Raw genomic sequence first — 24,348 nt, 5'->3', positions numbered from 1 at the left:
TGACTTACAGTGTGGCTAGCTAAAGTCCATCTGGGCTATCATTAGGATTGTGGCTGGCAACCTCCAACTGCAATGGGCTACAACTTAGGTGAAATTAAGAGCTCATATGCATGCTCCATTAGGCTTAGAACACACATATTGTGGAGAGAGAAATGTTTGGAGTGAAACACCCCAAGTTCAGGATGGCACTTTCTTGAGTGAAGGCCCAAGCAGGTTTCTTGTGTACTTCAAATTATAAGGATATATTAAAGTTGCTATAGTTCATGGATTTTTTTTACGTCATTGTTTCTTAAGCTTTTATTTATTCTGGGCCACATCCAGCTGTGCTCAAGGCTAACTCCTGCAACTGAACTCAAGACTGTCTCCTGATTGGGCTCAAGGAATCATATGTGGAGCTGGGTATCAAACCCAGGTTAGCAATATGCAGTGCAAGCACCTTACCTGTTGTACTATGGATCCAGCCCTAGCTTTTATTTGGGGCCACTCCTGCACTGTATAGTGCCTCTGCTGTGGGGTGTGTGTGTGTGTGTGTGTGTGTGTGTGTGTGTGTGTGTGTGTGTGTGTAGGAGAACCTCACAGTGCTGAAACTGGAACCCAGGCCTCCTGCACACAAACCTTCCTCCAGCCCTCTTTGAGCCATCTCCTGAACCCTGCATACTCATCTGGACTACGACAGTAAAGGATCAACTGAAAACACCAAAACACCAGACAGCTGATGCGATTAGACATGATTTATTTATCACTGGAAGTATTTTGCTCCAAAGTACGACACCAGACAGTTGACTACAATATCTCATGCGTCTTCTTGTGCTTCATTTTGTAACTGCAACACACACACACACACACACACTCACACACACACAGCTCAGACAAGGGTAAAATACAGGGGAGAAATGAATAAATGACAAGGATGTGGTCTCTCTTTGGGGATCCCCACCTCAAGGTAGCTTAGGCTGCAGCCACCTGCCCACCCGGACTCCTTTGCACCCCATGAACTTGCCCCACTGCACGGCTCTCCCACCTTGTGCTTGTTACAGGGCACCCTTTGGGAGCTTGGGAGTCTGAGAGTGCTTGTCACTTGGTCCACACGAGTCATTGTTTCACACTGAAACAGACACACACATGCAAGGGCACTCAGCCAACAGAACTAGATTGGGCATAAATAGTGGGGTTCCCAAGCAATGAGTGCAGACTCCCAATTCTCCAACCTCATTGCTGGACCTATGCCTTCTGGGGTCAACAGTCCAGCCTGAGATGGCACTGCATTTATGCTCACCTCAGCTTCCTGCCCTTCTTAGCAAACACTACCGGACCAAAGGACAAGATGCTCCCTTCTGAAATGCTCACACAGACTCGGTGACTCTCATGGGGCAGTGAATGGCAAGCGCACCTGGCTCGGAGGAAGCTGGTGCAAAGGAGTCCTTTGATTTGGCAGTCTGAGAGCCACAGATAAATGACAAATCACTAAAACCTGGGACTTGGTAAACAAACACAGTGATGATGTTCTTGTCTACAGTTGCATTTCCAGGAAGAGCTAAGAATTGTCAGGCAGGGGGATAGGAATTCAATGTCAGTAATGTCTAAGGCCCATGATGGAGCCTGATGCTGTTGCTGCCACAGTTGAGATCTCAGCTACAACTCCGATTCTGAATGCAGAGTCTTGGCAGAGTCTTCTTCCTGCTTCCCCAGCTGCCTCTTCTCAGTCACTCACCCAGCAAAGATTTGTGAAAGGTCCATGAACCAGTGCTATGCGGGCACTCACGATACACCCATGAGCAGGATGGGTAACTGCCTGCCAGCCTGTCCCTCTCTGTGTGTCCCTGCTAAGCTGGGTGATGCCTGACTCATTAGTTGCTATGCAGGGGAATTTGACTTCTACTGGGGCAACTATTAGTTTGAATTCTGGAAAATGGCAAGGTTGAAATCCAAGGAAAGGATCTTATCCAGAAGCCTTTTCCAAGCAGGGAACAGGTGAGGGTCCAGAGACTGGTCATCAAGCATCAAGCCAAACGCACAAAACATGGTCTTAGAAAGGCTTGGGGTGGTGCTTCCGCTTCTCCTAGCACTGTTAGCTGCCAAGATGAAATGTTAAGATGATCTACTGGTGGCCTCAGAGCTTGTCTGTAGTTAGGAAGCTTGTAGATTGTGCACGCAACATCACTGATCATCCCCACAACCCCCTGCCTGCAAAGAGCCATTACATGGGCAGTCCCATTGTACAGATAGCCCATCAGAACCCAGGGCTCTCAGCTCTTGGCTTAATATCACATGCACTCAACAGGCTCCTCCTGTAGATTTCATGATTGACATGATCAGCTCTTGGGAATGATAAGTAGACATCTAAACCCTACTGGCTACTTAATTACTGGCTGAAGGAGTAGTAGGTTCTGCAAGTGGGGGAGGGAGGCACATTGCTAAATTCTTTTTATCTTTCATCCACTTTCACATGGCCAGATGCAACAGAAAAAACCAACATGGCACCCACTGGGTCTCTCCACTGGAGGTTGGGAAGCAGAGAAGGGGAAATCTCTAAGGGTGATTTGGTGATACTGGTGGGGCCAGGGCCCCTAGAGTGCAGAATCCAGTCCACTGATGTACTCCTGCCTCTTCCTGGTCATCAAAGGTCCCCCACCCCCACCCCAAATGGCAGAGAAACTGATTTAGGGATCCAACAATATGGAAACTGCATCATTGCACACGCTTCAGTGCTAAGACCAGGTCACCCAGATCTGAAGTATTAAGAGCCTGAAGCGATCAGCGGCCACCACACTTGGCCCAGATGGCTGAGGTGTCATTCCTGCATTAGAACTGGCAGCCCCACTGTGTCGGGCATCCCAGCGAGGATGGTGGGAACATGTCTGGAATGTCACAGAAGAATTCAATCAAGGATTCCCACCTCTCACAATTCCACTCGGCCCTTGTGTACATGGCAGCTTCAAGCTTTCTGCCAAGAATACGGATTGGGAATGTTTGCAAGCTGGCTCAAGAATTGCTGGTGATTCTGCCCATATTAAGGGTGAAAATTGCTGGGTTCCAGAAGGTGAAGGGGTGCAGGGTGGGAATCGGAACAGGATTTAATGCTGGTTGAGCTTTTCATCCCACCCCACTGCTACTTCTCCCAGTTGCTCCGGAATCTGTCATTTTGGGTCAGTCTTTCTAGAAGCCTCCTCCCTCTTGACATCGGTCAGTCCTCCACATCAAGAGTCCTCTGCATCCATCTGGAGGCCCTGGCACCATGCTGGATTCATTACCTCTCTTTCAAGAATGTAGAGGAGGTCCTACTCCTAGAACCTGCCTGTCCCACTTCCATGCATTTCCCTGTCCCGATCTTTGTGAGAAACAGGGGGCAGGATGAGAGGGGGCAGGGGCTTGGTTTCTGCCAAGAGTCTGTCTTCCGGAAGTCGGAAGTCGGAATGAGGATGGGGGCACAATGACGACGAGGTCACGGAGGACAACCGGGGCCGGCCTCCAGGGGGCGCTCCTCCACCTGCGCGGTTACTGGTGCAGCTGGTGCCACATGGCGATCTGCCTCCGAGGGTTCTTGAGCATCTCCTCCCAGTGGCTGCGCTCAGAGCCGGAGGCATGCAGGCCCAGGCTGCAGTGGCCCAGGGGGCAGCTCTGCCCTCCCTCCTCCTGGCTCAGCACCTCGAGCTCCACGCTGGAAGCCCGCAGCAGGTCGTCGGGCAGCTCAAACATGATCATCTCGTTCCACACCGGGTTGATCTTATGCTTGGCTCGTTTTGTCTGCTTCTTCTTCAGCTTCTGAGCTTGGTGCTTTAAGGTGACCTTGACAGAGACATCTGGAGAGTGGCGGGGGGAGAGAGAGAAAGAAGAGAGAGAGAGAGAGAGAGAGAGAGAGAGAGAGAGAGAGAGAGAGAGAGAGAGAGAAGAGATGGGGAAGGGACAAGAATAAGCTATGTGCCAGGAGGATGCTTCCTTTTGCAACTGGAGACATATGATTTGCTCTAGACAGGAAGTTCTCCCTCCCTCCCTCCCTCCCTCTCCCCCTTCTCTCTCTGCATCCTGCATCTCCCCAGACTATGCATTTATCCATTCAATAACTACTGACCTGCAGACACTGATCTAGACATAGGAATATAACTGTCTCATGGAACTTAAATGAAACCGCCCTCACCCTTGGTCCAAGAATTCTGTCTGTCCCTAGCATGACAGGCCTCTGGCTGCAGGACTAACATTTTCTCTGCTCAAGAGCTCCAACTTCCTGTGGAGGGAAAGGGCAGAGTGCTCAGGACTCCTGGTTAATTGCATGGAGAGCGATGCCTTGAACCCCTACTCCCACTCTGCCAGAAAACCGCCAACATAACATCATAGGGCTCAGGAAACCCGGAAGTTATCCTGAGTCAAGGCCTCTAGCCAATGTGCTAATCATTTATTCTCTGGGGAGATGGCTTTCATTGCCCCTGGCCTTGTGGAGTGGGTCATTTCAGTGGTGATATATGAGAGACAAAGGGTGAGGCTGGTCCTGTCCTGATAGGAGCCACTGAAAATGAGAAGGAGGCGCCTTGAATTCTGATGCCCGGTCCAGGAATCAATGCAGGAACAAATCTCCTGATTTTCTTTGCCCAGTATCTTTTGTTCAAAAACTCCAAATGCAATGGAACTTTATTGTTTGCATTCCACTATAGAAAATAGTTCCCTCCCTTCCTTCCTCCCTCATCTCTTCAGCCCCAGAATCTATTTCTTCATCTCCTGCTCCTACCCAGGACTCTGGGTGCTGCAATCAGACCACCCACAAGTGAGACATTTCTTCTCTGAAAAGTGACCCTCTGGCCCCAAGCATTGAAGCCTGGGGTATCCAGAAGGGAAAACCGAGTCTTCCAGAACATTGAAGAGAGGTCTATTTGGGTATATGGGACACAGATGCTTGACGCCTCAGCCTTGGCACCCACACACCTTCTGGTATCACCCACACTTAGCTGGTGTGGGGGTGGTGGGTTGGCAGAGGCTGAGAGGAGAGAGAACCTGCCGGGATGCAGAGCATGGTGGGGGCCGAGATGGGCGGAGGTGCCAGCCAGGGCTTCCCCTGACCCCAAGGCTGGTGGTGCCCCTCAGATCTAGGTTCAAGGCTAATAAATTTTTGCAAGGTTAGTCAACTTTCTCAAGGTTAGTCAGTTTCCACAAGGCTAGTCAACACCCCCTCTACCTCCCTACCCTTACCACCTCCAATGACTCTGCAGGGTCATACATTGGCTTCAAGCATCCAAGCTTCAGGCTGATTCTATTCCTGTTCTATCTCCCAGGCAGGGAGCCCGTGGGATGCAACTGGCCAGGAGAAAATGGATGGGGCTTTAATTAATGTCTTAGTTTTGGGGGACTACACGGGTGTTGCTCAGGGTTTACTACCAGCTCTGTGCTTGGGGGATGCTCCTAGGGGTGCTCATATAGAGTTGGGGATCAAACCTGGACTTCCTGAATGCATAGCATGTGCTCTAGCACAGTGAGTTAGCTCCTCACACCCCTGATACCCCCTCTTTTAGTTTTTGGGCCACACTCAGCAATGCTGTTGGGGACCACTTTTAGCAGGACTTGGGAGATAACACAGTGCCTGGAATTGAACCCAAGCACTTCACAGGTGCTCTATCACTGAACCACATTCCCTGAGCCCAAGAGATAATACAGTTGGTAGGGATAGGGCACTTACCTGGTTTGTGGCTGACTTGGGTTTGATCCCCGGGACCCCATATGGTCCCTGGAGCACTTCCAGGAGTGACCCCTGAGTACAGAGCCAGGTATAGCCCCTGAGAAGTGACAGGTGTGGTCCTCACACAAACAAAAGGACTAAAATATATTCCAGGCCCTGGATGTGTCTTCAAGGAAGTGAGTGTGTCCTTTAAACTGGGTCGTGAGTTTGGGACAAAAAACATAATTGAGGCTGACACTCCCAAAGCCCAAAGAAGTCATGGTCTACCTAGGACTATAAGACAGAACTGAAACTCCCTAGCACTCAGACATTTGGTGAATGAGATATATGGCAGTTTGGACATCTAGCCAGATGTTGGAAGCTCAGAAAAGCATGTTCCTGGAGAACCAAAGGGACCTAGCATTCCTAGAAATGTTACCCTCATTAAACTTAGACGTCTGGCTGTTGGACTGGTTAATAATAAAAAAAAAAACCACCCTCTTCTGATCGATGACATCTAGCTTACACCACTTAGTTAAAGGAAGTTCCCTATACGGTCCAGCAGACATCCAACTCTCTGGGGGTCCACCCAGCAGCCTTTTCTAATAAAGTTTTCTTGCTCACAGTAGAGTCTAGTCTGGTTTCTGGCAACCTAGCGAGGACCCGGGGATCTCTGGTTCCCGCTCCCCTCACTCACCCTTCCCCAGGAGCTCCTTGGATTGGTTCGCGTGGAGGTTCTTGGCTTTGATCAGCACGACCAGCAGGCGGTTGGCAGCCGGGAGGTAGCTGATGGACAGCAGGACCTCCCCAGCTCCCGCAGACGGCTCCTGTGACACACGAGGGACATGGCAGACCGGTGGTGTTTGGGGTGGTTTCTGGCCCAGCAACTTAGCTGAGCTTTGGGATGCTGCACTGGATCTGTACCCTTCCCCACCCAGGCAGCCTCCAAACCCATCAAGGCTGGTTTCGCCACCTCTGCAAAAGGCAAGGGGGCTTTACATGACACATGCTTGAATAAGAACTCATGTCCTTCAGCAGGAAACGGGCTTTCCCAAATAGTCTGGTAGTCAAACCTGACACACAAAGCAGATTAAAGAGGAAGCCCCAAGTCTCCCTTCACGCCCCAAGCAGAGCCCTGGCAGCCAAAAAACCTCCACACCCCAACCACTGCCATGTTCAAGGCCACTCTCCACATGCTTGGACGACCTCTCCCAAGAGGGGACGAGCCTCACTCAAGATGGGATGAACCTCACTGGAGAGCAGACTGGCAGGAAAACCCAGGTACGCAGGAACCCGTGACTGAGATCTCTAAGCCCATTTGGATCGGGGCTTCCTGCCCCCCAGATCCCCAGTTTTCCAGTAGCTTGGCAGTGACATCCACAAACCGCCCCTGGCGCTATGTAATCTCATTAACAGCCAAGACCCAGAGACTATAAACTAAAGGTCCTGGAGAGAATGACACAGAATTTCCTGGACATTATCCTCTATCCATAACAAGATATACAAAACAAATTCGCATTGCCTTTTTGGCAAATTTGAGTGGTGGTGAGACTGGTATCGAAATATCGAATGTAACCAAAGTAGAGAGAGAGTATGGGGGAAATTGTCTGCTACATATGCAGAAGAAGGGTTGGAACAGGGGTGGAGGAGGGGGACTACTGAGGATTTTGGTGGTGGAAAATGTGCACTGGTGAAGGGATGGGTGTTTGATGATTGTATAACCAAAGCTCAAACATGAAAGCTGTGTAACTTTCTCACAGTGAATCAAAAAAAAAAAAAAGGAGTCGGGGGAAATAATAATAAAATAAGATTAACATTTTGAATAAAAAAAAAGTAATGTGGAGTTCATGCCTAATTAAATCAGCTTAATCAATGGCTGAATAAATAGCAGTATTCTTACATTTCAAGCCCCAGGGTGGCGTAGAGGGTCAGGACCAGGACCCTCCTCCACTATCCCCACCCCACCCCTGCCTTGGGCTGTGAGGGCAGCTCTGTGGACATCTGGGGTTCCAGGCTACACGGTCTAAGAACCACTGCATGGACAGCTTGGATGCCCCGGGCAGTGTAAAATTGTCATTCGTCTCTCATTACCCCATTTGCAAAGAGAATTCTATTCCTGCAGGGCTGAATGACTGGGCTGGGCAGGGCCTTGCTGGGTTATCAGAGAAAAGAGCCCGACTAAGGAAGGCAGGTACAGCCCAGCACAGGCAGCTCTGCTGAGCAGGAGACATGGAGGCCTCCCAGATAGAGGCAGAGTGTGAGTATGTGTGTGTGTGGTTTTGTGTATGGGTGTGGTTTTCTGTGTGTGGGTGGTTGTGTGTTGTATTTGTGTGGGGGGTATGGTTGTGTGTTTGTATATGGTTGAATGTGGTTGTGTGTGGTATTGTATATGTGGTTGTGTGTGTGGTTATGTGGGTTGTTGTTGTGTGTGTGTGTGTGTGTGGCGGTGGAGGGGGTGTGGCAGATGCTGTTGACTACCTCTCTGCCTCTGCCATTCTTCCTTATGCAGCTGGCTGTGGAGGACCTTTCGGGAAGCTGAACCCCACTCCCACCACCAAAGACCATAGGACACAAGATGTCTCCTCCTTTGATCAGACCCAGCCCACAGGTCTGTGGGCCCAGCACAAACCTTGGCTTGACGTCATGTAAGGTGTTACATGAGTCAATGGATGGCAGGGGAGGGGACATATGCCTGAGCTCCAGAATTTACTAGTCTCTGACAGAGAAGCCTGCCTGCCTGCCTGCCTGCCTCCCTCCCTCCTTCCTTCCTCTCTCCCTCTCTCCCTCCCTCCCTAATCCCAGGGCACTCACCGGGGGTTGGGAGCTGGCATGGGTGCCAGGAAGTGACCAGGCTGGAGTCCTTTGCTCCCCCCTAAGTCCAGAGGAGAAGCATCCAGACCCATCAGCCCCCCAAGACTCCTTGGTGTGAGGATCAAGGGCCCCCGAAGTGAGCAGTCTGCTGCCCACACTAAAGAGTGTTAACATCTCCCCAGGCCCACTGCCAAAGGCACCTGCCAGCAGAAACCACCTTCATTTCTCCTCCCTCTCCCGCCCCTCCCCAATCTCTCTGGCTCTCCATGACTCATTCCTGCTGTCCTTGGAAAGGGGTGCGCTGTGGTCCCTGCTGACGCACATGCCACTTTAGGCTGTTTTCCGGTGAGAACTGGGACGTGACCAGCACCTCTGTTAACCCCTGCAGGCCTAGAGGGAGAAACTCATGTGCCACAGCAAGCCAAGGCTCTGCCCACCTGGTTCCAATGGGCCATACACTATCTGGACCCAGGGATTCAGGGGCTCTCCAGCCAAATACCCCCAACACGCGGCTCTCTCTGTGTTGGGTCCCCACCCATGGGAAATAAGCACACACGTATTTCCGATGACATGACATGATGTTAACATGACGTCTTGTGACATGACTTGGAGGATGGCCACATCTCAGCCCCTGAGGGAAACCGGGCATACAGCTTACAACTCCCAGAAGGGCTCGACTTCACCCAAGGGCGTGGTGCCAACTTCTCCAAATTTGGGGGGCAGAGGGGCAGGTCCCATCTCTGCCCTAAGCTGCTTTACCCTTTGGATAATGCCCCCAAGTCCCCAATTGGACACTGATTGGTGTTAGGGAACAGCCTGGACTCAGAGTGGCCATCCACTCTCATCAGTTTCCAAGAGCATGGACAGAGAACAAGGCAAGGAGCGCATCCCTTGAGGGAAGCAGGCGGTGTGAGGGTGGGGTGGGGGAAGAGGTTTACAGCAGGACCCCTGGGCCTCAGGTCACGCTCACCAGGTCCAGGCCTTGGGGCCCGCCTCTGAGGGTATGCTAAGCCTCCATTTCCCTGTCTGAAAATGTGGTGGTCATGTCGTCTCTCCGCCATGGTGGGGATATGAGCAAGAACCGAGGTGTGGTTTATGCAAGACAAGTGGCAGGTGATAAGTGCTAGAACCAAGCCCTCCTTTTAGTCATTTATTACAGGGGAGCTGGGGTGGCGGTTCTGTAAAGGGTCGGATAGTAAAGCTTACCAGAATCCAGATGAGGTGGGAGCCTGGTTACCCATGGGATTCCTCCAGGCACCCTGATGGCAGGCTCTGGAGTGGGGAATCTGGCCGGGTCCCTGTGCCCAATCCTGCACTCTGGCCTCCCCAACTCCTTGCTGCCCTGGCCTACGGAGAATGAAAGTGTGTCCCCAAGAACCTGGTGTGTTCACCAGGGGCTGGTGAGCACAGGGTACCTGGGCTTGCTCTGCTCAATCCCTCAGAGCCTGGCCCAGGTGCCACCATACACTGGCTGGAATTCTAGAAGTCTCCATCACAGCACTTGGGCTTCATCCTGCCCAGATGTCCAAGGATTCCACACATGTCAGAAAGAAAGGCTTTTCCTACTATCTCAATGTTTCTAGAGACAGTAGGACATATTTCTATGACATATAGACATATTTCTAGAACATTACAATTTGGTCTGATTTGATATATTAGTTGGGGGAATCTCCCGTCTTTTTTTCTTTTTTACTATCAATGAATGATAGCTTCCCTAGACCCTCAAATCTCCTCCCAAAACACCCAGGAATAGTATACTCTGATAGTGGGGGAATATGTATTTTCATCATCATCTATCCTTTCTAATGAATCCTTGAGGTCTGCTCATTCTAGGAGCTGAGGGGGTCACATGGGCTCATTTCTCCCCTGAAGTGCAACGTTGGTGAATGTATTTATTAATTGTGGGACAATGGTTGAGGCCACACCCAGCTGTGCTCAGGACTTACTCCTGGATCTGTGTTCAGGGATCATCCCAGCGGTGTCAGACGGAAGACCATATGCAGTGCAGGGAAGGACTCTAAAGCTTGTTCTCTCTCTCTCTCTGTCTTTCTCTCCTCTCTCTATCTCTGTCTCTCTGTTTCTGTGTCTCTCTATGTCTGTCTCTCTCTCTCTCTGTCTCTCCTCCCTCTCACACTCAGGCTAGAAAGGTCCCTCAGGTTTGTATATATACGCTCTCCCTCTGTTAGTCTCTCTCTCTCTCTCTCTCTCTCTCTCTCTGTATGTGTCAAGCTGGGAAGGTCTCTCAGGCTTGTACACACACTCTCTTGTTTGTGTGTGTGTGTGTGTGTGTGTGTGTGTGTGTGTGTGTGAAGCTGGGAAGGTCTCTCAGGCTTGTACACACACTTTCTCTAGGTTTCTGTCTCTCTCTGGCTTGTTCCAGCTCAGTCTTGCCACTTCCCACCCACTAATAGCCACTAATAGGTGTTTCCTCCCTGGGAGAGGACCCCCCCTACCTTCACCGAAGTCTTCAGTTCTCCCCACTGGGGCGTGCCCAGGGGCACAGAGGTCCCATCCAGGCCCAGGTGGAGCTCCCCAGCCACGCTGTGGCGGGAGAAGCGGTCGCAGGTCCTCAGGGTTAGTGTCAGGGTTGCCGAGGGCAACTCCTCCTCCGCCAGGGGGAGCACCAGGCCTTCCTCCCAGACGGTGCGCAGCTGACGCTTCTTCAGGCCCGTCTGGGCCTCCACACAGCCTGTCCTGTTGGTCACGCTGCCCTGGACATAGCAGTCACAGCCACCCTCGTGGTCACTGGTCACGGCTGCAGCCACAGAGAAAGCAGAGGGAGTCTCAGGGCCTCAGACGGGAGAGGCCGGGCTCAGCTGGGTACTGCTGGGTCAAGGTCACACCCTGGTGTCCACCGGCCCTTAGGGGCTGGACTCCTTGACTTGGGGGCGTGTTTTCCATAGGACTTCTCCCATAAACTTGCCCCTGTGCTTTTGGGATAGGCTTTTGGGGTAGGCTCCTCATTAATAACTGGAGAAGCAGTTGCTGAAGTTTCCCAGGACAAGCAGACACAGTTTTGAGGCCTCGATGTTGAACAAATCACTTGGTATCATTGGACCTACATTTCCAAATATGCAAAATGGGGCCATTGTGATGATTGATAATGACCCGGAGAAGTCTCAGCTTTGCTAATTAATGGCAAAGTAAATTGTTAGGGAGTCTCCCCCTGCCCCCAGACAGATTATTTGGTTATCAGAATGTGGACATGATTTGGATCACCCAGGTCACCCTCTACGTCCAGCACAAAGCCCTCTCAGAGACTTGAGAGGTAAAGAAGGCTCACTGTTAATCTATACCTCATTTCTCTTGAGCAACTGGGAAGGTCTAACCTAGGTCTAATCTTCCATCTCTAACAGATGTGTGGGCATCTGTTAGACTACATTTCCCAGAACCCTTTGCAATCAGGGGTCATGTGACCAAGCATCTGCCAATGGGTTCTGAGCAGGCGTGTTCTCCCTCTCCTTCCTTCTGTAGCTTCAGATACTGAGGGAGCCTGAGTTGACTATAGCATCACTGATAAGATGCTGGAATCACCTTCTGGACTTCATTCTGGACAGAAATAACCCGGGCGTGTCTCAGCAGCCCACATTTCAGGCTGTTCCGGTGCTCCCTCCAGTCACATCTACTGTAGTCCCACCCACCCAGTGCTGGGGGGCGGGGGGGGGGGGGGGGGGGGGGGGGGAAGAACATCCAGAAGCCCGCAGAAGCCAAACCAGAGCAGTACCTTCCAGGCGAGTGACAAACAGTTCCGCTTTCTGCTGATCGTAGTCCAGGCAGTACTGGAGCTTGGGGGCCTGGTTCCAGCTGGCGGCCTTCTCTGGGTTCCAGGTCTCCATGACACACACGTCCTCCACCACACCTGTTAGGAGAGGAACGACCATCCAGAAGCCCCTCCCCACCTACTTTTGGGACCGTGCTATTCTCCTCTTTGCCACAAATCCAGACCCTAGGCATAGTCAGTGGCCACTCTAGGTCATGGGACCTTCCCCGCTCCAGTGGGTCAAGACAGGGGCTCTAGAGGCAGACAGGAGCTTCTGTGTGATAGCCCTTGACCTTGGACCAGTAACCTGACTTCTCTGAACCTCAGTATCTTCAGCTTTTTAAGGGGAATGAGGATGGCTACCCCAGAAGAAGGACAGGGAGAGCCCCAGGCCTGATATGCAGTGAGCTTTCGGAGGAAGTTTTCCCCATCTGGGATGGTGGGGGAGAGGGAGAGGGAGAACCCAGCCTGTCTCTAACTTTGCCTTTCACATTCGATTCAGTCCCAGCTCCACTGGAGTCATGGCTTGAGATCAGTGACAGAATGAGTCAGGAGGTGCTGGGAGCAAGGTCAGGATGAGTGACCTTAACTTTAGTACTTATTTAATCGATGCTTCAGGGAAAAATAAATGACCGCATGCATGGCCTTACCTCAAACCAGAAGTTCCTAAAAACCCAAATACTGTTCACTCTGCCTCTGACTTGGGCAGGGAGCAAACATCTGGCAGGATCTCATTAGCAACACCACAGTCCAACAACAAAAGGGTTCAACAGCTGCGGCAGACTCCAATAGACGCAAATTGGAATTTAAACAATTTTTTTTTAATTTTCAAAAATAATCCAGCAGGCAGAAATAGAAAGGCCTCTTTAATTTCCAAAATGATTCATGACTGAGTTCCTGTGAGTGGTGAAAAAAATCTCCCTGCTGCATCCAAGCAAGGAGCAGTCAAATCAGGATGTGAGCGATGTGGGGAGTGACATGTACTCAAGGCCGCCTGACATCCAAGGACACCACAAGAACAAGTGCAGTAAGGACTGGTCTGGCACCCACAGACCTCAGCACTCAGCTGTCCACCATCAACATCAAAGCCAAACCAAGTTGGAAGCAGCTGGAAATGTAAACACAGATTCAGCTCCAAGAAAGGGGATTTTTAGGGCAGGGTAGAGAGCTCAAAGGACTGGAAAGCAAGTTTGGCATTCCAGAAACCTGGATTTGATCCCCAGCATTTGTAGGGTCCCCGAACACCTCTGGGATAGACCCTTGAGCACTGGGCCAGGGATAATTCCTGAGTACCATCAGGTGTGCCGCCTCTTAACCCCAAAACAAGAAAAAGAAATGTAACTTTACATAGCATTAGCAGGAGCAGGGAAATGCAAACCCAAACAATGAGATAGCACCTCCCACAGGTGAGAATGTCATATATATATATATATATATATATATATATATTTTAAAGCCAAGAAACTAACAGCAAGTGTTGCTAGGGATAAGGAAAGAAAATAACCCTCATATGCTGTTGGTGGGAAAGTAACCTGGTCCTGCCTCTACGGAAACCAGCACAAAGATTTCCAAAAGCTTGAAAAAAGAACTCTGCAATTGACCCAGCAGTTCCATTCCTGGGCGTCTATCCCAAGAACACAAGAGAATTCATTGAAAAAGATATTAGCATTCTGATGTTCACTGCCATTCTATCCATAATAGCCAAGATCTGAAAACAACCCAAATTCCCAACAGATGAGTGGAGAAGACATTGTGGTATCTAGACACAATGGAATACTACTCAGCTCTCAGAATAGGTGAAGTCTTGGGGCCAGAGCAATAGTACAGTGGGCACTTGCCTTGCACAGTCAACCCTGTTGCAATTCCCAGCATCCCATATGGGACCCCAAGCCCACCTGGGATGAACTCTGAGCACAGAGCCAGGTGTAAGCCCTGAGCACTGCTGGACGTGCCCCCAGCCTCTCCCCATCCCCCCAAAAAAAGAGAAGTCTTATGATTTGCTATCACTTGAAAGGATTTGGAGAAAGCAAATTGGAGAAGCATACTAAGCAAAGTGAGTCAGAAGAAGAAAGACAAACACCATATTTCATTCCTTTATGGGATAGAGAATAACCAAGCAAGGGAGAAAACAATGGTCAGTGAACACAAACCCTCAGACTCTGAGAATGGAATTAAGGTTATCCCATTTCCAGTGGGAAAGTGGAAGGGAAGGTCATCTGAACTGTAGTGGAGGGACAGTGGCACTTTGGTGGTGGCCGTGGAGTGGTGACATTGTACTCTTACAATGTATAACATGCACATTGCATTTTAAAAACAGAAAGAGGCCATAGAGACAGTGCCAGGGGTAAAGTGTTGGCTTTGCACAAAGTTGACCTGACTTCAATCCCCAACACCCTACATGGTTTCCTGAGCTGTTCCAGGAGAAAACCCTGAGCAACACTAGATGTCACTCCCAAACCAACGATAAATTAAAAAAATAAAACCAGGGGGAAAAAAAAGAGAGAAACTGGGCTTTGAGCTCTATAAGGAGCTGGTGACGGTGACCCATGGCAAAAGTGTTCCTGCTCACTGAAGAAGGATGAGGAGGTAGGAAGGAATTCCTGGCTTCAGGAGGCTTCATCATTGAAACTCGGAATTCCCTCTCCCACTCGCTCTGGTGGAGTGCCCAATTCTGGCTTCCTTTGGGTATTGAGAAATTAGGGGACCTCCAAAGGGAACCCTTCTATGATAACAATTATTCCACTGAGTCCTCATGTAAATTGTTCCCCACCCTCTACCTTAAGCTCTTAAATCTTCAATGAGCCTATTAGAAATCTATCTATCTATTTTGAGGGGCCTCTTAAGACATGTTCAGGTGACTTAGGGCCACTCCAGTGATACTTGGCCAACCGGGCCATACTCTTCAAGGTTAGGGCTAGAGGATGTGTTGCTGCTTGAACCCTGGAGCTCTGGGACAGCCAAGACCACAGCCAGCAGTGCTTGGGGGCCCACACAGTGCTGGGAAATGAAACTGGGGATGGCCACGTATCAGGCATGTACCCCTGCTCTCTCCCTGACCTAGGCCCAGAGTTTTCACCCTGCCTCTAGCTGTACACCTATCTTGAAGGAGTGGTCCCATTCTCAGTGGAAAGTTGGAGTCCTTGGGAATATGGCAACACGTGAGTAGGAATAATGGTCGCATCCTATGCCCCATACCTGCCTGCCTGCTCATCATCAGATGCCATGCACATTGGGGGGTCTCCTTCATCCCCCACACACCCCTCTAGTGTGTTACCCACAGAAAAAGGAGGGGTAGGAACGCTTTACCATTCTGAGGAAGGATGAACAGCTCCTCTGTGACCTGCCTCTTGAGGCGACTGTCACAGGGAGCCGGGGGGCTGCTGGGTGCTGCAGGCTCCTCTGTGGTCCGCAGTGCGTAGTCGGCATAGTTGATCACTTCCGGGGCAGTCACTGCTGGCCTGGGGCCATAGACATCCGGGAACTGGAGAAGGGCTCTGGGCTGAACGGGCTCCGTAGACTTCTTAACATTGAACTGCAAGCAAAAATCACATGGTTTAATCCACGGTGGGGGTTGGGGGGGGCGCAGGGCAGAGCATTTGACTGAATGATCCCATTGACCAGGGGAGCTCAGGTTACCTCAAAACCCATCAGAAGGGAGCTGGAGAGATAGCCCAGCGGGTAAGGCATTTGCCTTGCACGCGGCCAACCCAGGTTCGATTCCCAGCATCCCATATGGTCCCCTGAGCACCACCAGGAGTAACACCTGAGTGCAGAGCCAGGAGTAACCCCTGTGCATTGCAGGGTGTGACCCAAAAAGCAAAAAAAAAAAAAAACCATCAGAAGCCGCACAGCCTGGGTCTTGTGGGGTTGGTCCTGTTCATCCTTCCTTAGTACCTTCCAGCCTCCCATCCACGGTGTGTGTGTGTGGGGGGGGGCTGACATCACAGGGAGTGGATGAGGATGGCTTTGCTCCAGAAGCAAGCAGCCTGGGGTCCAGGCAGGGAACACAAGCAGTGACTGTGGCCCGAGGCTCTCACGCTCACAAGTTGATGCCTCTCCTCTGCAACATCTCCTCAGAGTCGCACTGATCGCACTCCACGCCGTGCAGGCAGCTGAGGTTCTAAAATTGGAACTGGACCTCCAGCAGATCAGGTCTCACCCGTATCTGTCCTGCCGCCCTGAATCTCCTTCTCAAAGCAAACACCCAGGGACTTGGAGCCGGCTTCATCGTAGCTATCTATGTGACAATCCTGGTAGTAGTGGCAGCAACCTAGGGATGCTGGGACCCGTGTGGTGCTGGGGTTAGAACTTGGTCCCTGGGCCTGCATTGCATCCCTGATCACTATCTTCCTGCCCCTGTATTTGTGTTTTTAGGGAGGATCTACTCTTTGGGCTCAGCTCTGGGACAAGGCTACTGTGTCATTCAGCCTCCGTAGCACCTGGGGCCACATTTATCCCCCACTTTAGTTTGTGGGCACTGGGGCACCTCAGGAGCTCATGGGATGTGCTTCAAATGATGTTCCAGAGTAGCATGGGGACTGCTACTCTGTCTCAACTGTCCATCATTTGTTCGATGTCCACCTCTCCTACTTTTTTTGCCTTTCTTCCACAGCATCAGATTTTCCGATTCTCCCACTCCTCATTCCCTGGGGGGTGGGGTTATGTCCGATCTGACACCTGCTCCCCCCCCCCTTCCTGGCTCAGAGATGACTGCTGGTCCTGAGATGCCAAAAGGGAAGGCATTTCTCTCCCAGCTGGGCAGATCCTGGTGGCCCTGTCTCGTGACTGCAAGGTGAATCAGCCTGATGCCGAAGGCGAAGTGGGGGTGAGGGGCGGGGTGCAGAGAGGAGAGGTTCTGATGAAGGGATTGTGAAGCCACCACATGCAGCAGGTCTGAGACGCTGAGCAGAGCAACTTTCCTTTCCAGCTGTTGAAGTCTTTCTGAAGTGGGATTTGAGTGACTGGCAGCCCGGAGCTGCCCCAGTGGAGGGTCTGCGGTCTCCACTAGAGAGGGACCCCGGAGACTGGGGTCCGCCCACTCTGAGGTCTGACCCCGCCCACTCTGGGCTCTGCCCTGCCCACTCTGAGGGTTGGCCCCACCCACTCTGAGGGCGGGCCCCGCCCCGACCTGAGCCCCACCCTTTCCTCCACCTCTCAGCCCACTGCCCCAGCATCCTCACAGGCTCCTTGTCCTTGTTCAGTCTGTGCCGCTGCATCTCTCTTAAGGCCAGCGAGTGTCTGACGGCTAGCTACATGAGCCGCTTCTCTTAGAGAAAGCAGCAGCGGTACTAACCCACCCTCTTTACTGCATTGCAAATCCCACTGCCCCCACATCCCCAAACCCAGTTGAAGTTCTGCTTCAACAGCTTCAGCGGTTTTGCACGGCTGTGCCCGAGGAGAAGGAAGAGGAGAATGAAAGAAGGCGAAAGGGGCAGTCGCGGAGCTCCTAGGATGTTGGAAGGAGTGCAGGGTAGCTGACACCTAGACAAGCAGACCCCCATCCCACCCCATGGAGGGTCTATGCTCCAGCCTTATACCTGGGGACAAAGAGGAGAGGGAAGTGGTGATAGGATTCTCTGTTGGTTTCCCTGAACCCCGGGAAGAAGCTGGAGAAAATAGAGATGCTGGATAAATGGCGGGACGTGGCTGGGGGCCTGGTATGGGAGAATCAGGGGGTCTGGCGGCAGGCCCCTCAGAATGAGGAGAAGCTACCCTGAATGTGGATCTCTGGCCTTCCCCTGTCTCACCTGTCCCAGGGTCTTGGGCCCTGGATGCCACCTCTCCTCGTCCAGAGTGCCCAGACTGTGTCTGACTTCCTGGGTGCAACAGCAGGGCACTCCCAGCTCCCACCTCATATGCCTTGTTGGAAGAGACTGAGGTGTGAGATAGCCAGAGATATTCCATCCCCCTGGACAACTGGATGTGCAGGAGGTAAAGCTGCAAAGACAGCTCTGGGGACAAGGACACATAAACGAGGCCCCAGGTTCAATTCAATTCAACCCCCCCCCCCCCCACGGAGGACTGTCAGATGTGCTCTTGGTAACCTAGAAGCATCCTTGGTCCTGAGCATTGAACAGCCAGACCTGATTGGCTGAAGGTGGCTACACCCCAAGACCTCGTTCCCCCAACAAGCACCCAAACTTGATGGCAGGAACTTGACCACATGAGCGGGCCCCTAGACAGAGTTCTCTTGCTTCTCCATCATAGTGCCTTTGGTAGTGGCTGTTTTTTGGTTTTGGTTTGGGGACCACACCCAGTGGTGCTCAGGACTTATTCCTGGCTCTGTGCTTGCAGATCACTCCTAGCAGGGCTTATGGGACTATATGCTGGAGATTCTTTCTCTCTCTCTCTCTCTCTCTCTCTCTCTCTCTCTCTCTCTCTCTCTCTCTCTCTCTCTCTGTCTCTCTGTCTCTCTCTCTCTCTCTCTCTCTGCCTTCCCTCAGAACCTCCACTGCAGTTCTTTTGGGAAGAGAATGCAGAGACTCAGGGGTTCTCCCAGGGGCAGCCAGTAAGGGGTGAACCCCATCTCCTGCTCTGTCTCCCTGGGTTTCCCACCTCACAGAGAGTGGCACAGAAGCCTGGGGTGGCCCCAGACTTCCTACCATCCAGGTAAAGACAGATGGTATGAGGCGGGGTGGGGGCAGCTGCCATTTCCTAAGCAAATATTTATTGAGCCCCAAGTCAGGTCCTGCGCGATGCATCCGGAGCGTAGAAGAGAGGGAGACAGATGTTCACCTCCCCCACGTGGAGCTGATGCTGGAAAAACAGAAATTAATTATGTGGCTAATGGACTAGAAATGGACGGCTTAACCTCATCCCAGATGTGAGGTGGTCCGTTTGGTGACATGATTAATTTTTGCACCAAAGACTGTTAATTCATTTGAGTTCTCAGGACCCAGGAAGTTAATGGGTGGGGGAATAGACCTGGGGGGGAGAGAGGCAGATGGCATTGTCCCTTTGACTTGAATAAAGGTCAAAAAGGGATGAGGGTTGGACAGTCCTTGGACACCACCAAATGCTGAACAGAGTCTGCTCAGCTCAGGAAAGGCCCCTCAGAGGGGTCCCCCGATGAACTTCAGTGCTGTACTTATGCATGGGGACAGAGTTTGAAACAGACATGGGGGTCATCTGGTGGCTCAAACTCACTCACTCTTGGGGAGTTGGGCTGCTCCTCATGGGGTTCAAGGGTAATTCCTGGCTCTGTGCAAAACATCTGCCCACAGCCCGTGAACAGCCCTGAGCCAGAGGACTCACAGTCAACGACCCTTTAACCAGGAGCCGTTCCCTGGGAAAGGAGCAATCCAGAGTGTTACGGTAGAACACTAAATTGGGGGGAGATCTGGATGTCACAACAGATGATTCATGCATCTGGTAGAATCATACAAGAAGGTTATGTTATCTATAGATAATGTGGGATGGAGGGATAGCACAGGGATGACGGCACTTGTCTTGCATGCAGCCCAGCTGGGTCCGATCCCTGGCATGACATATAGACCCATGCGCCCTACCAGGAAAATAGACCTCTGAGTATAGAACCAGGAGTAAGCCCTGAGCACAGCCAGGTATGACTCCTGCACCCACCCTGAAACAAAGAAAAATAAAAAACAAACGATAGATAACAGACATCTCCATCAAGATGGCTAAAATTAAGGGCTGGGATGCAGTCTGAGGGAGAGTGCTTGCCTCAGATACTGGGAGTCCCCAGGCTTGATCCCCAGCACCGCCAAGAAATAAATAATGAAAGGAAAGAGATAAAAATCGAAAAGGACAACACCAGGTATTGGTGAGATTGTTACATTGGGGACTCTCAGACACGGTAGGAGGCAAACTAAGAAGTCTCTCTGTCTGGGGAACTGGCAGCTTCTTCAAAGTTATGCTAGTGGGCTTAAAATGGACAGTTTAACCTCAGCGATGTGAGGCCTTGTTCTCTCTCACCCAGCCATGCGCCTACTGGGTATTTTTCCAAGGACAAGGACAACTGTCTTTCCACAGAACTACTTACCCCTGAATCCCAAGAGTCACTTTACTCATTACGCCCCAAAGTGAAGGCAGCCCAGGTGGCCATCAATGAGAGGAGGGGAGGGAGGAAAAGCCCCTTCTGACAGATTCTGATAGAGGAACCCGTCACCAAGCAGGAGGAGCAAAGTCAGGGGACATCCAGCAGGAGGGATAATCACAGAGCATGTCGGGGAAAGACTGCCATATGGCTCCCAGCTGAGAAACACTGGCCTAGGGCAGAAACATTTTCAGAGCTGATACAACTGTCAACCCACAACATGTCCACTTCCATGGGTGCGCATGAGCACACAGTCACAGACACACTCTCTCACAAACACACACACTCTCACTTATTCTCACTCATTCTCTGACACACACTCTAACACACTTATTCTTGGACACACTCGCTCTCTGACAGTCATTTTCTCACATACACTCATTCTCTCACACATATTCATTCTCACACACACTTTCTCTCTCACACACTCATTCTCAGACATTCTCAGATACTCTCTCTCACACACACTTTAAGACACTCATTCTCACACACATTCACTCTCTGACAGTCATTCTCTCACATATACTCTTTCTCCCACACACACTCATTCTCAGACACATTCTCAGACACTCTCTCACACATTCTAAGACACTCATTCTCACACACTTGCTCTCTGATATAGTCACCCTCTCACAAACATTCATTCTCTCGCACATACTCATTCTTACACACACTTTCACTCATGCACACTCATTCTCAGACACATTCTCTCTCACACACACTCTATGACACACTCTTCTCTCACACACAACACACATGCACACTCTTTCACACACACATGCACTCTTCCTCTGCCTCCTCTGTGGAGAGTCAAGATTCTCTCTCCCTAATGTCTAAGCCACACTAGGCCAATGTAGAATTTAGCAGAAAGAACCACCACCATCCTCCAGAGAATGACAGTCCTACAGACTGAGGTGATGCAGGAGTGGGCTCTGTTCAGGTTTTCCCTCCCACCACACAGAAAACTCTCCAGGATATTATTTAGGGATGCAGTCAAATTTGAGGTGCAAATCAACCCAAAAGATGATGCTCTGCCTCCTGACACACCCCTTCACTGGGGCCTCACTTGTGGCTCTATGCAACCAGCTTTGCATTAGGCAGGGAACCCCTGTGCTTCATAACAAACACCTCCCAGGCACAAAGAAGCTGAATTCTTAGTCTGAAAAGTCTGAGTGACTTACAGTCTGAGGCCCTCTCCCCTCACTCTCCTCTGATCTCTTTCCCTGTGTGGCTCTGCCCATCTGGGTCCTATCCCGTTCAGTGAGAACTCACGGGATGAGCAAACTGGGAGGAAGGACCAACAACACTTCTGCCCCCTTACAGATGAGGTCACAGGGCCAGCCCAGGAGCAGAAACGGCTCAGTCCTGACTGGGCTGACCCCTCCAGAGGACGATGCCCACCAGTCTGTCCAGTTCTCACTTCCTCAGCATGCTCTGCGGCTCACCAACACTTCACACCACTGAGCAGGATGCTAAGTGCTGGTCCTTACATAGCAGTGCATAAGAACTGGTTCTGTGATCCTGGTTCTGTGCTTGGAAGGGAGCCTTGGTGGAGCTTGGGGGGGATCATGCTGTGTAGGGGATCAAACCATAATCTGCCATAAGCAAATCAAGTGCCTTAACCCCCGTGCTATCTCTCTGTCCCCACTCCCCATTTGAGGTGTGTGAGCTTTGCCTGGGGGCAGGTGACACGGACATTTCCAGGTTTGCTCCCACTGCAGAGATCTTAGGCAAAACCTCATGAACCTTCAGGTCTAAGAAGCACCCTGGGGGTGACCATGATGTGAGGGGGGCCCTGTAGCTTGTATAGCCTGTGGGAAGGCCCCATAAAGACAGGCCAGGTCCATGGAGAAATGGTCTCATGTGCTGAGCTTCCCAGACATACTACCTCATATCTCTGTGTTTGATCCTATTGGGCTCCTACCACCAGCAAACGCCCAATGGATCTCCAGCCCCAGGGATGCTCCAGAGACCAAGATCTCTACTTCAGAGCAGCTGCTGGGACAATCCACCAGGTGTGGCCTCTTTCACAATGGGGAGGGCAGCTGTGAAGCCGCAAAGTTGAAATTCACTTTGACGCTTCAGTGGCTCAGCTTCCGGTCCAGGAGCCAAGCAGTGTTTCCATGGTGACCCAGCCACAGTACAGCACCTTTCATGGTCCCTTCCCACACCTCCTCTTCTGTTTATAATAAGCCAGTGCTCCCATCCCTTTTTAAATTCCCTTCCCTCAGACGTACTCCTGCCAGGCTCCCTCCCCCTCCATGACTATTGTAAAATCTTAAAAGACTGGTTTGTAGTGGACCCTGCAAGCTCCCCATCTCCTTTCTACCAGCCAGCAGCCAGTGCAACAGACGAGGTGTGCTGGTGGAACGGTTGCTGTGGGTTGGGGAAGTGCTTCTCCCAACCTGGCAGGAACGAGACACAATAGCTGATACCTGTGCAAACTCTTTCTTTGCTGATACTTACTCATTTCGTCTCATTTTTTGGGTGGGTGGGGGACACACTGAGCAGTGATCAAGGCCTACCGCTGGCTATGCACTCAGGGGTCATTCTTGGAGGAGCTCAGGGAACCTTATGGAGTGCCAAGGATAGAATCAGGTAGGCTGTGTGCAAGGCAAGCACCTTTCCCACTGTACTGACTCTCCAGTCCCGTGGTTTACCACTGGCTCTATATTCAGGAATCACTCTTGGTGATGCTCAGGGCACCCTCTGCAGTGCTGAAGATGAAACCAGGGTTGGTCCTATACAAGGCAAGCACCTTAACCTTTGTGTGATAGCTCTGGCCTCTCACTTCATTGCTTGTTCCACATGGATGACAGTGGCTGATTAGGTGCAGGAACTCCCTGTATCATTGTTTGCTATACAGAATGAGTATATCCAGTTGGGAAAAGAATGCGTATACAGAATGCGTATACAGAATGCATATACAGAACGTGTATACAGAATGCATATTTCCAGTTGGGAAGCCAGGGGAATACACTCACAAGTTAATTTCAGGTAAGAATAAGCACTGTTAGCACTCATGGTAATGGAGAGTTTGTTCACTAAGAATTTAAAGGTTAGAAAATTCTGAGCTAAAACTGGGTGTGTGCGGTAGTGATGGAGAATCATACCTAGCATTGATCACATATGCATACAGGTGAAAATAGCACTGGGCTCCATTATCCTCATGCTGACTTCCCTTTACAGGGGACACTGAAGGCCAGCAAGATAATACAGGAGTCATTCCTGAGCAGAGTGAGGAATAGTCCCCGAGCACTACAGGTGCAGCCCCTTCAGAAAAAAACTTCTTGGGACAAGCCAAGTCCCTGCCCTGCTTAAGCCCTGGCCATGGCACCCATACCACACAGCTGCCACCATACACACAACCCAGATTCACTGTTTCAGGACTAGTCTTGAAGAGACACCAAACCAACAAGACTCCCAGGTCCACCGGTTTTGGGGCTGAAAAGTCTGGGGTCTTCTCAGAGTGGGGGTGGGCAGCTTCCTCCTACCCCCCACGCCTGTACTGTCAGAAGCTCTGGCAGCCACACCCATATCCTCACAGCTGCGACCAGGTAAACGGCCCCACTTCATGACTAATCTCAGGAAAACTAATCTCAGGTACACCGACCTTTGGGCTGGGAACTCTGGGCCTCCTCAGGAGGTGGTGTGGGCAAAGAATCTTCCCAGTTCCTGGAGGTCCTGGAGCACGTGGCCAAGTAGGTGGCCACATGATGCTTCCAAATTCCACAATATTGACAGCCTGTATGAGCTCAGCAAATTAGATTGGAAAATAGCATAGAAGCCAACTAAGCTCAGTAAGTGAAAACAATTACACAGAAGATTCAACTAGCACCAAACAACTCAGTAAATATCTTCAATGACTTTTTTTGGGGGGGGTCACACCCGGCAATAATGCACAGGGGTTACTACTGGCTATGCACTCAGGAATTACTCCTGGCGGTGCTCAGGGAACCATATGGGATGCTGGGAATCAAACCCAGGTCAGATACATGCAAGGCAAATGCCCTACCCACTGTGCTATCGCTCCAGCCCTTCTATGACTTTAATAACCCCTCTGTGAGATATAAACATTTC

General features: G+C 51.1%; 1 protein-coding gene across 1 annotated transcript in view; it reads right to left on the bottom strand.

The window, feature by feature from the left end:
* Positions 1-2,183: 2,183 nt before the first annotated feature.
* The window catches only part of SYT13 (synaptotagmin 13), a 37,592-nt gene continuing 15,427 nt past the window's right edge, over positions 2,184-24,348 (bottom strand). Inside the window, exons 2-6 of the mRNA XM_056138344.1 lie at positions 15,519-15,744; positions 12,177-12,311; positions 10,906-11,207; positions 6,339-6,468; positions 2,184-3,800 (exon numbers count right to left, since the gene is read on the bottom strand). Of these exons, the coding sequence (XP_055994319.1) occupies positions 3,496-3,800; positions 6,339-6,468; positions 10,906-11,207; positions 12,177-12,311; positions 15,519-15,744 (1,098 nt within the window). The 3' untranslated portion in view covers positions 2,184-3,495. The remainder of the gene's footprint in view (positions 3,801-6,338; positions 6,469-10,905; positions 11,208-12,176; positions 12,312-15,518; positions 15,745-24,348) is intronic.

The sequence above is a fragment of the Sorex fumeus genome, unplaced genomic scaffold, assembly GCF_029834395.1.
Source record: "Sorex fumeus unplaced genomic scaffold, SorFum_2.1 ptg000007l, whole genome shotgun sequence".
Lineage (NCBI taxonomy): Eukaryota > Metazoa > Chordata > Mammalia > Eulipotyphla > Soricidae > Sorex > Sorex fumeus.
The sequence above is the reverse complement of the archived record's forward strand: the minus strand, read 5'-3'. Positions and strand labels throughout refer to the sequence as shown.